Source organism: Lepisma saccharinum, chromosome 3 (genome assembly GCF_977018435.1).
Source record: "Lepisma saccharinum chromosome 3, izLepSacc3.1, whole genome shotgun sequence".
Classification (NCBI taxonomy): domain Eukaryota; kingdom Metazoa; phylum Arthropoda; class Insecta; order Zygentoma; family Lepismatidae; genus Lepisma; species Lepisma saccharinum.
The window spans coordinates 117,216,870-117,233,997 of NC_139231.1; the positions used below are offsets into that span (position 1 = coordinate 117,216,870).

The 17,128-nt window shown below is 37.4% G+C and overlaps 1 protein-coding gene across 2 annotated transcripts in view; it reads left to right on the forward strand.

The window, feature by feature from the left end:
• The window catches only part of LOC145985345 (synaptotagmin-12-like), a 210,888-nt gene extending 202,041 nt beyond the window's left edge, over window positions 1-8,847 (forward strand). For both annotated transcript variants that reach the window (XM_083119246.1, XM_083119247.1), the window contains exon 8: window positions 7,611-8,847. In XM_083119246.1, coding sequence (XP_082975372.1) covers window positions 7,611-7,781 — 171 coding nt within the window. In that variant the 3' untranslated portion in view covers window positions 7,782-8,847. The remainder of the gene's footprint in view (window positions 1-7,610) is intronic.
• Window positions 8,848-17,128: the final 8,281 nt, after the last annotated feature.

Genomic DNA, 17,128 nt, shown 5'->3' on the forward strand with positions numbered 1-17,128 from the left:
TCCGAACAACCTATTAATATTTACGAACGTTTTAAAGTCCTTACGCATACACGCACACACAGTGACTAAATTGGGTTTCAGCATGAGGTCAGTTTCTGAAAATTCTCTTCTCCTGTCCTCTTTCCCCGTTTTCTTCTTTCCCTCCTTCCCTTTCCTCTCTTGCCTCTTCTTTCCTCTGGTTTCTGCCTCATTTTCTCTCCTCTCTCTCGTCTCATTTTCGCTTTCCTCCTCTCTTTCTCTCGTCTCATTTTCTCCTTTCCTCTCCTCTTTCTAGTCTCACTTTCTCCTTTCCTCTCCTCTCTCTAGTCTCATTTTCTCCTTTCCTCTCCTCTCTCTAGTCTCATTTTCTCCTTTCCTTTCCTCTCTCTCGTTTCATTTTCTCCTTTCCTTTCCTCTCTCTCGTTGCATCTTCTCTTTCATTTTCTCCTTTCCTCTCCTCTCTAGTTTCACTTTCTCCTTTCCTCTCCTCTCTAGTTTAATTTTCTCCTTTCCTCTCCTCTCTAGTTTAATTTTCTCCTTTCCTCTCCTCTCTAGTTTCATTTTCTCCTTTCCTCTCCTCTCTATTTTCATTTTCTCTTTTCCACTCCTAGTTTCATTTTCTCCTTTCCTCTCCTCTCTAGTTTCATTTTCTCCTTTCCTCTCCTCTCTAGTTTCATTTTCTCCTTTCCTCTCCTCTCTATTTTCATTTTCTCTTTTCCTCTCCTCTATTTTCATTTTCTCCTTTCCACTCCTCTCTAGTTTCATTTTCTCCTTTCCTCTCCTCTCTAGTTTCATTTTCTCCTTTCCACTCCTCTCTATTTTCATTTTCTCCTTTCCACTCCTCTCTATTTTCATTTTCTCCTTTCCACTCCTCTCTATTTTCATTTTCTCCTTTCCACTCCTCTCTAGTTTCATTTTCTCCTTTCCTCTCCTCTCTAGTTTCATTTTCTCCTTTCCACTCCTCTCTATTTTCATTTTCTCCTTTCCACTCCTCTCTAGTTTCATTTTCTCCTTTCCACTCCTCTCTAGTTTCATTTTCTCCTTTCCACTCCTCTCTAGTTTCATTTTCTCCTTTCCTCTCCTCTCTAGTTTCATTTTCTCCTTTCCTCTCCTCTCTAGTTTCATTTTCTCCTTTCCTCTCCTCTCTAGTTTCATTTTCTCCTTTCCTCTCCTCTCTAGTTTCATTTTCTCCTTTCCTCTCCTCTCTAGTTTCATTTTCTCCTTTCCTCTCTAGTTTCATTTTCTACTTTCCTTTCCTCTATCTCGTTTCATTTTCTCCTTTCCTTTCCTCTCTCTCGTTTCATCTTCTCCTTTCCTTTCCTCTCCTCTCGTTTCATCTTCTCTTTCATTTTCTCCTTTCCTCTCCTCTCTAGTTTCATTTTCTCCTTTCCTCTCCTCTCTAGTTTCATTTTCTCCTTTCCTCTCCTCCCTATTTTCATTTTCTCTTTTCCTCTCCTCTATTTTCATTTTCTCCTTTCCACTCCTCTCTAGTTTCATTTTCTCCTTTCCTCTCCTCTCTAGTTTCATTTTCTCCTTTCCACTACTCTCTATTTTCATTTTCTCCTTTCCACTACTCTCTATTTTCATTTTCTCCTTTCCACTCCTCTCTAGTTTCATTTTCTCCTTTCCACTCCTCTCCATTTTCATTTTCTCCTTTCCACTCCTCTCTAGTTTCATTTTCTCCTTTCCTCTCCTCTCTAGTTTCATTTTCTCCTTTCCTCTCCTCTCTATTTTCATTTTCTCCTTTCCTCTCCTCTCTATTTTCATTTTCTCCTTTCCTCTCCTCTAATTTCATTTTCTCCCTTCCTCTCCTCTCTAGTTTCATTTTCTCCTATCCCCTAATTTTCTACTTTCTTCTCTCTCGTTTCATTTTCTCCTTTCCCCTTCTCATTTTCTCCTTTCCTCCTCTCTTGCTTCATTTTCCTGTTTTCTCTTTTCCCTTTCTTTCACATCTCTCAATTATTTCATTTCTCTGTTTTGGATTCTCTCTAGTTTCTTACATACTTGCATCTATTCCAACTGCCACATTAACAACGAAGGTGATGGTGCTGCCTCGATCGTCTCTATTCAGCGGTCGACGCGATCTCACCACCCAAGCCTCGGTACAAGTAGTGTTTCTTTCCGAGTAGCTACGTATTCATCAATTAATCTAATACTCATTCACCCTTTAAGTCGGTTTAGCCAAAAGTGGCAGAAAAACAATATAAGCTAAGGAAATTGCGAATCATCAGTAGAAGTCGAGCTCCTAGCACTGTTTTCGCAGCATAGTGTAGGTTAATCAGGGGGGTCGTGCTGAAGTTATCCATCAGATAAAACATGAAACAATTTTAGTACGCACGTGCAACCAATTCACAATCCGTCTTTATAATATGTTATACGTATATCCAACGAGCACCGAACTGACATATGTTCGTGAAAAGTTTACATGTATGCCACCAATGTGCTTCCTCCTGGAGGCAATTGAAAAAGTACGCATATGTATATGTGTGCCACCTTAGCATGAGAGAATTCCTAGCGTGCAATTCCCGACCTGATCCGTCTCAATCATTGGGTTCAAATTCCCTGGGGAGAATTTTGTGACGTCATCTAAAGAATCGGATGCGAAGAAGAGGAAGGATGAGAGAGCTCCACACACACGCACGCCACACACCGGCGGAGAAGTGGAAGAAAGAAGGAAGCTGATATTCGTTTCCAGGGCAACGGCACTCTCATCTCCCTCTCTCGGCTCTTTTCTCTTTCGCCCTGGCAGTGACGTGCGTCTGCTCATCCGGTTATTCCGGTCGCCATGGCAACGGCGGCTGCCAGGTTATTGAGGGCCGGACCGCGACCCAAAGGAGGATCTGATTGAATGTGCACGGTGAAAGATGCACATCGCAAGTAAACTGCAACTTTCTCTTATTTATCTGCGTCTCATGATTCTTGTTCCTTAAGGAAATACAGTTATGGAAACCAGACCCCTCTAGGTTTGTGCAGACCAGACCATGGCCTCCGAGGCTTCTCGAGACCAGGGCAGGTCCTCGCAGACTCGTGGGGACCCAGACCAGTGTGAGAGGTCTCGTCTTCGCTCCGTAATCGCTAGTGTCCACAATAGAATTCTCTCAAAATAGCATGTTTCAGAGGAATTCTGCATCCAGTGTGCGACTTGGGTGGGATATGAATTCATTTCGCTTCATATGCAAGAACGAAACTCAACACAAAGCTTTGAGTGCCATGTTTGGTTAAAAAAATGCGTGCCCACTTTTATATTTCTTTCTTTTTTACACGTATTAATACTTTGATCGCTGAACTGTTGCAGTTTTCCCAGAAAGAGTAAGAAAGAGAAAAGAAAAATTGCAGGCGAGATTGAAGAAAGAGAAAGGAAAGGGGAAGTAAAATGAAAGATTATCAGAAAAAGCGAGAGCGTGCGAGAGATTTTTTTCTCAATCTTACATCTATTGAAAGTATGAGTTCATTTCGGGGGCGTTCCACGAAGATTTTAGGATTTTTGCAGTACCAAATCCTGCTAGCTGGCACGATTTTGCCTCTCCTTTATCAAGGATACGCGAATCTTGGGGGTTTCTCTCAGCACTTATGACAAGTTGACACTAATCTGAGAACTTAATTACTTCATTAACTTGCCTCTCTGACGGACGTCCAGCTTCTTAGTGAATTGATTTGGTTCATTTTCCTTCGCTTTCTGCCACTTTCGGCTAATCGAGAAGATGGGGTGAGTGATATGATGAAGTTGATGAACGGACACTCACAAATAATACCACCATGCCCAGGTCGGGATTCGAACACGAGACCTCTGGTATTGTAGCGCGATGTGCTAATCACTCAGCCACGAACGTCAGAATCTTCTTAATGATTTCCTTGATTGATTGATATGTTGTTCTAAGTCCACTTTATGCACAGTAAAGCTAATCGGGACTGGAACTACAGTTTAACGTACAGAAAAGTGTACGAGAACAGGCATAATAGAGAGGAATCCTGTTCCTCGTCCTGCCTTCATGACTCGCGTGTGCAAACAGCTGGAGGCCATTTTGAAATTCTTGTTACAGCAATGCCTCTACCGCCTCTATATAAAAGTGTTATACGTATCAACAAAATCCAATATTTCACCTACACACCAGAAAAAAATATACACCTACTCAGCACAACGTTATAACATCATGCGAGAACTATCGATATCTTCAAATGCTCTGAAACTACTTACAAAGTAAAAATTTGGTGAACTGAAAGATATGCTACATATCTTGGAAAAATTATATAGTTTATCCGTTCTATCATACACATTTCGAGGTGCCTTGATATCTCAATCCGATAAAGCTACAAACGGTGACGATCTCACAATATAACTAAAGCCAATGCATAGATGGTGACACAATTTGACTGTAGGGCTACTTAGGAGAGTACGATGTGTATTTTATAGGAACAAACACTGCTATTTATGCATTTATTTAGTCTGACGCATTGTGGTTTTCACGGTTTATTTTTATTAACTGAAATGTAGCCGTTTAAGCATTGTAAAATCATTAAATTAAATAAATAAATAAATAATTTACAATAGGGTTCCGTATGTTATGAGATCTGCTCAGTGCCGGAGCGCGTCAAGTCATCGATTTTCTATTTCGCCAATGAAATTCCCAGATTCGAGTCCTGGCTTGGACATGAGTGGTTTCTTGGGAGTGTCCCTTCTTCAATTTAGTCTAATCATACCCCATTAACCGACCTCCGTGGCAGAATTCCTTGTACAGTCCAGACATAATTACATTAATTCAATCAAGAAGACTTAGGTGGACAGGCCATGTGGCACGAATGGGAGAGGAAAAAGGAGCGTACAGGATTCTTGTTAGGAAACATGTTGGTAAGAGACCTGTATGAAGGCCAAAACGAAGATGGAGGGATAACGTTGAGATGAATACAAATTGTGCAGTTCTAAATTATGTAACCTTCTCCACTCACCTGTCTCCTCATCCCTTTTAGGTCCAAATATTTTCCTAAGGATGTTATTTCTGTCGCCTGATTTATTTTTAGCTTTATCTACCCATTATTGTTATTATTATTAACGAGAAGAAATTTTGGTTGTGGAGCATAAAACGTGGAGTGCGGAAGCACTCCTTCGAATGTCACTCCCACTTTGTGCCACTGTTTAGGTTCACCTGTCCGGTCCTTCAAGGTAAGTCAAGCTGGAGAAACCAGTTTGATGAACTTGTGGGTCAACTAAACAATTGCCTATTGCAGTCAAGTACCCATGACCTAATAATCTTCTAATTATTTCTAATGAGTATAATAAATGCAAATTCTGTTGCTAACATGCAACAGTTACTGCACTGCAGGGCAAGACTGCGGCGTCTGGTTTGCAAGATGCCTTCCCCTTTGTTCCTCTCTACCAACGGCTGGGTTGAGTGTTAGCCAACAGAGTTCTGAAGAATGTACTTCTACGGAAACGCTAGAGAAGGCAAACTTTAACGTACAGAGCAAGTAGCTACAGGGAGTGTTTGCATTGCATATTAATGGCATCAAAGAGTTCTTGGTGTGCTGAACTTGCGTGTTGAAGGAAAGTGAAATATGGTACAGAACCAAAGAGTCATTTGGTTTTGCAAGCTTTGTGGTTTATTTACAAGCGGGTTATGAAAGGAGTTAACGGCCCCCTCCAAAAATTATTATTTCTTGCAAGTGAAGAGTCGTAAGAAAAAATATTTGATTTCTGAAAAACTGAAACATATTTTATCGCTTCCTTAAACTTGTTAGTTATCAGTGTGTTAAAATCCATAAATAATCCCCATCCCTCCCGTACTGGATGGGGATGCTGGATGGAACCCTGAACTGCATATTTGCTGGCTAACGAAGCTCAAGTGCACTAGTCAGCACTATCCTCAGTGTGGTTTGTGTTGTGTCGTCCTAATGTGTTTGTCCCTTCATCGTATCACCATTCATCGTCACGATTAGCCGAAGTGGCAGAAAAGTGACGTTAAATAAACTAAATCAATAAAGTGCTGAAACAACAGAGGTAGATTATCCCGATTTTTTTCACAGTATACGAAATTGGAGTCAAGTCGATTCAATGGATGATATTCAACTTGACGTCATCAAAAAATGATGGGAAGAAACAGCACGAAGTCCAGCAATGAGATTTGCGGATTTATAGAAAGTGTATGAGAAGCCTTCTTACAGTAAAAAAAATGCTATATTTTATACGTACATCTTCCTCATATCATCATTATAAGCATACTTTGAATCACATACGCACAATGCTTACCCGGCATGTTTTCAATGCAGGATCTGACCGTTTGCGGAAATGTGGCTGCGAGTGGGATTTCGCGCAATGAATTGTGGGGGAAGTTGTTAGCTGAATATCAGCCATTGTTAATATGTGTGCACAAGAACACTGGTCTGTTCATTATAAATTGCTATATTTTTATTTATTGGGTTAGATGGTATTATCAAACATGACCATATTGGGTAATTCCAGATCTTTTAACTGCTGCAAATTATACGAACTCTATCAAACAAGGATAAATAAAAATATAGGAAAAAAACTATGTCGCATAAGGTACCTGAACCCAATATGGCCTATTTGCTGTTTCCAAGTAGTTACAAGTTTAATTCAACAGATGACCTTAGTATGGCATTTAGACTGTCCGAATGACGTGATTGAACCTGTTAGCTGTACCAATAATGCAGTAACTTGAGGACAAAGAAACGAAATAACTGGACATCGTGATTGTGTTCTCCGTGATCTAATATTGCATACGTAAGTTATTACTTACTGAATCTTCCAAGTGATAAGTGTTTATGTCTCTGTACATATTATGAGAGCTCAAAATTTGTACTTTACAACAATGTACTTAGTTTAGACTTTAATCTAAAGGACTGTTTATAACGAAGGAAAAAAGAACACTATGTAAGGTAGACTCAATATGGCCTACGTAGGAATATATCGTGAAATACATGCGCAAATTTGACATTTGTTACTTTTATGTTCACGTAGAGCGTGAGAGACTCATTAAGGATGCTAAAGGACCTTTCATTTGCCCAGACTGTGATTTGTAATCCATGTCTAGCAACAAATTGTGACACACCACTCCCTTGTTTATTGGTTTGGAAACAATGTTATTTCTTTGTGCAACTCTCTTGTGTCATTATGTAAATAAAATGTAAGTTTATCAATATACTTATCTACCTACAAAAACAACATTGTGGTAGTTTCTTTACAGTTTCCGTTTCATATTTTGATGTGAAAGAACAAAATATATGACTAGGCCATATTGGGTAGGCGGCCTAATATGGCTTAAACGTAACTTTTTAATAAAATCTTACTTGCACTCATGTTGTTATTTGGAATTAGCTCCAATTTTCAGTAAATGTTCAGAAATGTTCCCTCTTTTGGATCTTGCGATTAGTTTTTACCTTTCTGACCTTGCACACCATTAGAAACCATCTGAAACCTTAGGTAGGCCATATTGGGTTCAGGTACTTTACGTTTTTGTTAGTCATAAAAATGTCGTGATAAGTATTTCTAACACCAAACATGCGCTATTTTATTCTAAATCTCTTACCACTTGTCTATAAGTATTGTCTGGTACTATGACTGTGTGCAGACTAAATTTATTACGGCTATAATGTTAAAATGTCCCATCTATTTCCAGACCATTCAACTACGGGTGACAGTAGCAGAAAACACGGGAGAGGCTAGAGCTTATTCTATTGGTCATGTGATAGTTGGATCCCAGGCCTCTGGGAAGGCGTTATCTCATTGGAATCAAATGCTGTCTTCTCTGAGGAAACCAATAGCAATGTGGCACCCTTTGCGAAAATAGTACCCCTTGCACAGGACGAACGTAACATGCCTTGGTAAAAGTTGTCTTGTAATATATGACCCCCTGTCCTCCCTCTGACATGTGGATTTATTTTCAGGAAACGAACGAACGGAGAAGTAAGGATGGAGGAATAATAATAACCTTCCAACGCAGTGCAAATTGTTAAAAAAAACTTCCACAGGTAACCTTAAATATTTCGCTTCGAAGTGAATCATGCCAAAACATGTAAAGCTTTCCCCTCCTTTTGGCTTAAAGTCTTATAATAAAAATGTAACTTCGCTGTTACTCTGTATAATTCTGGATAGAACATCTTGAAGATTTGTCGATCGCAGTGCCATCAAGGAACTGGCTCGAAAATCAAAGGTTGTACAGGCCTACTTACAATGAAGATGGCACTTTTTCCCTGTAGCTGCATGAAAGCAAAGTTACCGGCGATAATCCTTGCCAGTAAAACGCGTAAATAACTCAAATATTCTTGCAGACTTTAAAGGTACTGGTGTTGGAAAAAAAAGACTGTAATTTAAGATTTATTGTTTGTTTGTTTGTATACCTAATACACATATGTATATGAGAGTATGTGTGATTTTTATGTGAGTGTAAGAAAGTGAAGGACCAAAATAGGGTAAATGTATGATGGTGTAATGTGAACAGTAAGAGATTCCGTACAATAATAGATTTATCATTGTAGAAACTTTCGAAGATTGCAAATCCCCAGAACACTTCCTTCCTTCTTCTTCCCATACGAAAAGGCAATTAATATGAATCTGCAGTGCAGCATTGATGAATCAAACGAAGAGAGAGATTGAAATTGTAATAATGTGTCTTCATATCTTGCCTTAAAATCCTCTAAAACATTTTTTTTGTAATAAAGAGTGCATCTAAACCTGATTATAGAAATAAATCATCTATTTCTTCCATTTAATTTTGCAGCTGGAATGTAAAGTGGAATTTGTTCAAGTTTAAGAAAGTATCGTTGAACGAGGCGGTGAGGATTTCAAGACCGAGTCAGGCAGTTTAAATTTTTGACTGTATTGCAACTAAGTAAAGGCGTTTATGTTTAATATATTTTTAGAAATTGGTTAATTTTAGGCTAGGATTTGAATGCCATTTCCAATGTACAAGTAAAAGGTACATGAAGCAGAATGCTATACAAATGATAATTGATATTAAAAATAAAAAGAATGTAAAGCTATATTTCATCATCTGCAATTTATTTTAAGTTCTACCAAAGAGTAATGTTCAATGAATCTACCTTAACGTCTCACAATGCCCAGACCTTTCTTTTTAAATTTATGAAGTAAACAACAAACGCAATTAATCGTGTAGGAGTAACTAAAGCATTATGCCCTGATTATAATTACCATTTTTGATAAGGGAGAAAGATGAATAAACCTTTGTATAATTTAACGAACTGAATGATACGTTTCATTACTTGTTGTAAGTCTAATCGCTAGCCCATATCCACACTCTCAGACGTAGAAAAAGCCAAGGGGAAGACAATAGCATTATGGGAAAAAGAAAAGTGCATATGTACTACTTTTAATACAGCTATTTGTCAATATCTACAACCTTGCAGTCTTTCAATTCCCGATGTTAACTTCGACTTTTACAAGGGGAATCAGGAGGCTACTCATATTTTCCATTTCTGTTCGTTACATATTTTCCTATTATTCTCGCCGTTCCTAGTCTCCCTGACATGAATCTTGCACTTGAAATATTTCAAAACGCTGGAAATGGGGTGATGATAAATGAACATGAACGCTTTCTGTAAAAAGCATTAAAAAAGGAAGAGGTTACTTGAGTGCCTCTCATATGTTCACTGGATCCCCCGGCTCCCGTCATGGCGAGATGAAAATTTTAATGATGATAGATTAACAAGATGTCCGTGGAGACAAATTAAGCCGTGCATATTTTACAGAACCTGTATTTTGATGAAGTGAAGAATCGTGTTTGGAAAGTTTCATGCTGTTTTCTGCCTTCTTTCGATTTCTTAGAATCGTTCAGTGACGGGTTTTATGTTGGGATGTAGAATATTCGAAAATCGTGAAGGTCTCAATTAAAGATTACTTATCTATTTTCTGTATAAAACTACAACATATTGTGAATTATTTTTAGTTCGATGGCATTTAATACATGGAAACCACTGATAGGATGAAATTTAAACAGGTTTTGAACATTCATTAATTACTGTAACCAAGCCAGCCGAGAGAAGTGAAATTATTCGCTTGCGAATATACTATATAGGCAGAACTTTGCAAATAGGCACTGCATTAGGGTCAATAATATCCTCTTAAAGCGACACTTTTCCTGGAAAAAATACATTTTTGTAATTATTGAATGATCTTCGAAGGGAAAACGCACAAAGTTGAAGTATGAAGGAATGGATTGTATTTGATCAATTTACAGGTTCGTCGATCGAAACTACTGACGGAGCAAGTTCTTGCTTTCATGTCCCGACTGATACACACTTCACCAACAATGCACAAAGTTGTACTGGGGAGCCCTCGCGAAGAGAGACTGAAATTATGAGATTGCCGAGGTTTAAAATTTGTTCCGCAACCCCACACTAATTACAGCGGCGGCGAACAAAACTTTTCGCCTCCCGGAATGCAAAAGAATTTCGCCCCGCTTCGACTTCAGTAGGCGAGCTTGCACTTGATTACATATATTTTTCTCAATGCCTCTTCCGCCTCGTCTCGCAAAAGTTGACAATAGACAAGTGTGATTAATAAAGCCACCGAATTCTCTGTGCAACCTATTAGCAAGTTCGATACCAACAGTTATCTCATAAAGTATTGTATTGTATGGGAATGGAAGTGGTGTTTGAGATGCAAACTACGAAGTATTTCTTAGAATTAGGAAAAAACTGACTTTGAAAATATATAAATTGGAGTGACAAGGACAAAAGAACTGAAGGAGGAATGTCTATGACACAATTTGGTAAATTCCTACGTTAACATCACCATCTGGTAATGGTTTCTAAAATCTGCTTCCCTCACTGCCTCATTGAAAATGTTTCAAATACCACACTCATTGCATTTTTTGATAATACGTTTTCGTAGATAATTCAGCAGTAAAAAATCTTTGAAATGGAAGTATACATGGATTTTATATGAACTTTCCCTTACTTTTTAATTATTCTACATTGAATAGAAAACGGGTTAAGTATTCCACATGGACCTAAATTACTGCATAATGAATCTTTCCACGTATCATCTGGCATATATGAAATAAATCGAACTACGAAAAATTAATACCTTGTCATAGAGGTTAACCACGTACGAGATTACATTTCTATAATCAGGTTTACGGTAGAGAGAGAAAAGTAGATATTCCATATTTAGTATTGTTTTGCAACTTCCATCTGCAGCATATCAATTATTAAGTTTATAAGTTTTGTCGAATACTTATCTCCCTGACAGAGTTGTTAAAATATAGATCACTTTGTCACAAGATGAAGACATCACGGCACTATGCAGAACAGAGTGATTTGTTAAAGATTGGTCTGAAGTGTATAATATTTGTATTTTTTAAAAAATATAGAAACCTGTGAGCAGTGTACTGGCCACACTTTTATCAGTGTAAGGATAAGGATAAGCATTTGTATTGTATCATTGTAGAACCATGAATCAGCATGCATAAAGAAGGATGACCAAATTGAATGCATAGTGTTATACAATCTTTCAATGTAGCATATCGACAAAGTGATTAACTTGTAGAATAGATATTTATATTCACTAATTACTTAAGTTCCTCTTTACTTATATACCTACATGTAATTAAATATGTATTTCTTTCTACAAATAACATTCAAACATTTCCAAAAATAAGGAGATATTCTGCTGTACGAGGGAGTTTGTGTTGTTAATATATAGTTATTCACAGAGTGCGCTCCAGTGGTATAAATAGTAATAAACAGTATTGTGTAATTAGAAATTACTAAAACTGAACTTTAGAGACAATTTTTCTGTACATATAAATCAAAGTTTTGGTTTAAAAATAGAAATTCAAACAGACTATGCAAATTATATAAATTAGTTAAGCAAATTTCAATGAAGTAAGGTGACTCACAGAATCAAATTTTCATTCATTGGACACGATATATCTTAAGCCAAACTACAGAATTGCATTTTCAAAAATAAGATATAACAAACAACAATTCCGTGTTAATTAACTAAATAAAACATTTTGGTATTGTAATTGTGGTTTCGTTGTTGCCTGAGAAGAAAAAAGTATAAAGCCATTATAGTTTGTATGAAGTTTTAAAAAAATATATATACGTCCATAATTTTATTCGAGTTAGAAACCCATTGCTAGTTGACAAATTTTAGAAACAAGGAAACTTGTCATCGTTTTCTCCCAATACCATCTTTTGTTCTTATTCCCTCAATATCTTTTTTTTATTTCTGGAAATGTTTGAACTCAAGAAAGGCTGTAATCATGTAGTGAATTTTTTCACACTTGAACAAATTCTTATCCGTGAAATGTAAGACAATAATAGTAATTATGATAACTACGACTAAAAACAAGTCTTTTTAAGGAAGAAAATAGCTTGCCTTCACATTAATAGCGAGATTCCTTTCCTTGTAAAATTACTGAAGTGTGTTATTTATATAACGCCATAGTATTTTTATGACGTGAATTTTGCTGGAATCGGGATAATTTGTAGGTAGTTGATAAATTTCCTATGGATAGAGCATAAGGCGCTCTTGCATACAGTCATGTTTCTAAAACTTTTAAAAAAAGTAAGAACAAAACAAAAACTAGATTGATCAATCAATTATTTTTTTTATTTTGTGTATGTATATGTGCCAAAATGTAGCACCTTACACAAATAATATTCAAGAAATAAAGTTTAACTTCTACTCTCAAAATGCTCACAAAACATTTGTTACACGGCGTAGCTTACTGAGAACTTGTATCTTTCTGCTACATAATTTGATGAAAATTGTTAAAGAGGAAAAGGTGTAATATGGAACCCTGCTGATAATATCGAACCCCTCAATATCTAAAGAACATTCAGCTGCGTTTTAGTGATGAACTTTTTCACTTGTTTAATAGCTTGCTCCATAGGCATAACTCGGGAGTTTATCTTCGGGGAAGTCCAAGTTTGTCGATGCAATATGCAGGGCATATATTGTGGGACTTCATGCCGCTTGTATATGGAACCGGGTTCCATATCGCATACAAGTTTTAGAAAGGCTTCTCGTTTCCGGGACAAATGTGGGTCCAGCACAACCAAAGCAAAGTGTAACCTGTGATAAGGCCAAGATGAAAGACACAGTCGCTGCAGTCGGTGAGAAGATAAAGCGACATTGCGACAACTGTCGGCTGGCGCAAGAAGCACGAACATCCCCATCGTGGTTGGCTTACCAATTGGAGGCAAGGTGCTGATAGAGATGCATACGTGTGTGACATTTGCAAATTTAAAAATTCAAAATGGATTTCACTTTGGTTCATTATTTTCTATTAAAATAATTGTATGCGTTAAACATTTGTAACATCGTAAAGCTTAACTTTTCTCACTAAACAGAAAATATTTTTTCTAAACCTAGCATAATGTTGTAATTTAAAATATATATGTACTCTGCTGCACAAAATAGAGGTGTCCATATTACCAGCACCTTTCGTACAATGACTGACTTACTTTTCTCGATAATTTTTAAACATATTAGCCTGTAAGCGGAATATTGTACATTCTGAGCTTATAGGTCGCACATTATAACTCAAAAACAAACTGGGGGTTCCATGTTGCAACTTTTTCCTCTGCAGGATTTCTTTCGGATGATTTGTAGCTTTATTTTATGTCGCTTTTCTGTTTCTTTAAACTAATTGTGTCAATCAGGTTGAATAATAGGGTCTATTGAGATGAAATTGATGACTAGCCGCACTTAATAAAAACGCACATGCTCATGCATCTTTAGTGGTTCGACTACTCAACGCTATGTGCGTATTCTGCCTGAGCGTGTGTGTCTCTCTCAAGTGTGACCAGTCATCAATTTCATCTCATTACCATTAATCATATTTGAAAATAGAAAGTGTAAATCATCCTAATTATACAAATATCATGTTAACAATATGCTTCAAGTGCTTAAGTTTAATTAAAGTGTTACCAAGATTACTCCGTAGGTACTACGTACATGTAAGTTTACTATAATTTTAGCGGTAAGGTAATGCTAGTTATAATTAGGCCTAAATTGGAATTAGGATTCGCAATTGCAAGGAATCTTAAAACACGCCGTTTCATATTACACACTTTTTTCAAAAGATGTGCAATGGAAACTTCTTCACAAGAGTAGAACTTAAGTAAAGAAAGTCAAAACAATCCCGTATTCAAAGATATGAGTAAATTACGTGATTCTGTAAAAACAATCTAGTAAATATTATTTTTTGTAATTAATTATTCCGCAATGCGAGTTTACTCGAAGAAATTTCGATAGAAATATGGCTGTATATGAGTATATGAAGAAAGTAATTTTAATGAAGTAGTATTTTTTTAAAAGGTAAGTGGATAGACGAAGATGAAGACTATAAAATAAAAACAATAACATGTGATAATGAACTCAAGAAACTGGTCAGACATTTACAATCATCTTCTCAACTATTCTCAATATTATTTTGTTTTTCTCTTGATTGTTGTTACAAACACTTCCCTAGGTAATTAAAAAAAATACCAGTAAATGATACTGCCTTCTTTCGAGGGCTTAACCATGTATAAAACTTAGGCACACACACATATATATTTTTCCTTTGAGATACTCTGTAATTTATGTATAATGTAACGATGTTGGTATTAAATGCAACTCTTATACTCATTCATAGTGAGATTTACTTCTCCTAAATTCATTACTTCAGTTGTAAGTAGAGTAGCAACTAGCAAGTATTTCGCAAAGGGGGAAATATTGTTGGTGGCAGGTGACTCCGGCCAATTTCTAACATGACTTTAAAAGGGACTCTATAGATAAAGGCGGGGCCGCGGTAGCGGTAGGGGGCGGTAAGTCAATTACCCCAGGGGCGGAGCCCGGAATCGGTGGGAAATTTGGACTCAACAATTTCAAACGACAAAATCTTAACTTTAAACGGCTGTACAGTCGTAAATACTTCTTTCCGCGCTCCATTTTTTAAATTCACAATTAGGATCACATAATAATAATAATAATGAAAGAAAAAAAGTTGAAAATTCGAGGGTGGAGAAAAGGGTACCCAGATCCAAGTTGTGATTTCTTGTATAATTGAGTGGTCATTTCTTTTTCACACATGGGAGATAAGACTAAGATTGAAAACCCCAGCCACTTTTCTGATAGCAGCGTAACTATGATGTCTGAATCTGCAAACGTTGTACACTTTTTCATTAAAACAGGTTATCGATGAGCGTATTTGTCTATTACTTGGCCCATTTGATATGAGTTGAGTTGATGTTGGTACCGATGTTGGCGAATTATCGATCGATAATGGCCTATAAAATTACCGGCAGAATTGATAATTTCTATAATAGTATGAAACTTGTTTCCACGATTGCGTAATTATGGTTTTAATTTTTCTGATGAGTTAAGAGTCAAACATTCCAGTGTAGTATTTTCTTTAAAGGAAATTAACTTTTATCACAAATGAATTTGAAATTTTGTCTTCGTACATTGTCCGTGTAGCTACTACAATCATTTTACAATTAATATTAACAACAATTTTTATTAACAAGAACCATTCTGGCTATTCAAAACGATGTACATCGAAACTATGAGCAAAATTTTCAAGTTCAGCCATTGAAGAAGCCAAATTTCTTATTAACATTAATGTTTTATTTAGAAGTATAGTCATTGCGACTGCGACACATTCAATAAAATATTCTAGCCTATGCCTTCACCTTTCCACTCACCGCCGGGGACATATCGGCAAAAAAATTTATTCTGTGTATTTTTATTTATTTATTTTATCAAATGGTATGTTCCCTAGCAAGCTACTTTCTACCTGTTTGTGTTGATCGCGACGATGAGGAAACGAAATATGAATGTTTCTCGACTTTACTTTTAAGTCCACTTTGTGCACATAACTTTCAGTGGGATACGATCCGAACCTCTACGCTCCACCGCGTATCGAACCCGGGACCCCTTGATTACAAGGTAACGGTGTTATAACGATGTCATCGGGGAGACATGAAATGTGACGTAACGATGCATTCTAATCATGTTTTGTGTATGCGAAATAAGATGAATTTGGCATAATAGACCTGCTATCACCATTGGTTTGTCAATTTAACCAAGTTTTGCGAAAAACGTCTGTCTATGGTTTGTCAAGCAATAGAAAGTCAACAGTCGATATCTATTTAATCTTGGAATCAAAAATGAAACAAATCGATATAACTATATTGATTATTCACAAACTATTACACATAAAAAGGCAAAAATAGGTAAAGGGTGTCCCAAATGTAACGCAGGATTTAAATTGCGCGCCATTCTTTTTTCCGTTGGGTTGGCAACGCTGTCTGAAGCACATGTTGTAGTAAGCACATTCCGGTTAGTAGCGAGTTAGTCGTGATGGAGAAATACACGATGCAGGAGCGCATTACTATCGTAAAAACATATTTCAAATACGAAGAGTGTTGTGCTGAAACCGTGCGCAATTACGTGGTATGTTTGGGCGGGAAAACGCGCCAAACGGAACGACTGTGAAAAGAGTGGTTCAAAAGTTTGAAGAAACAGGTTCGGTGATGGAAAGAAATGGCCGTCCTCGTACCGTACGCTCGGCCGATAACATTGCCGCTGTGAGCGCTAGTGTCGCTGAGTGTTCGAGAACGTCAATTAGCCGTAGGTCTCTTGAGTTAGACATTTCGAAGAGCACCATGCAGCGGATCATGGAGAAAGAGCTGCGTATGCACCCATACAAGATTCAGATGACTCAACAGCTTAAGCCGTAAGACCACGTGAAGCGACGGGCATTCGTCGATTGGGTCATGGACAATCTGCAAGTGGATGGTGATTTTGCTAAGAAATTCATCTTCAGTAAAGAGGCGCATTTTCATCTGGATGGGTATGTAAACAAGCAGAACTGTCACATTTGGGGCACGGAAAACCCTCGTGTTATTGAAGAAAAGCCTATTTATTCCCAACGAGTGTCTGCGTGGTGTGCACTTTGGTGTGGTGGAATTATTGGGCCGCACTTCTTCGAAAACGAGTCCGGAAGTGCAGTAACTGTCAATGGTGTACGTTATCGCGAGATGATATCAGCATTTTTGTGGCCTCAGGTGGAAGCCATGCACTCTGGCTTTGATGTTGATGAGATGTTCTTCCAGCAGGATGGCGCCACGTCATGCGGCACGTGAAACCATTGAGTTGTTACAGCAAAAATTTCAT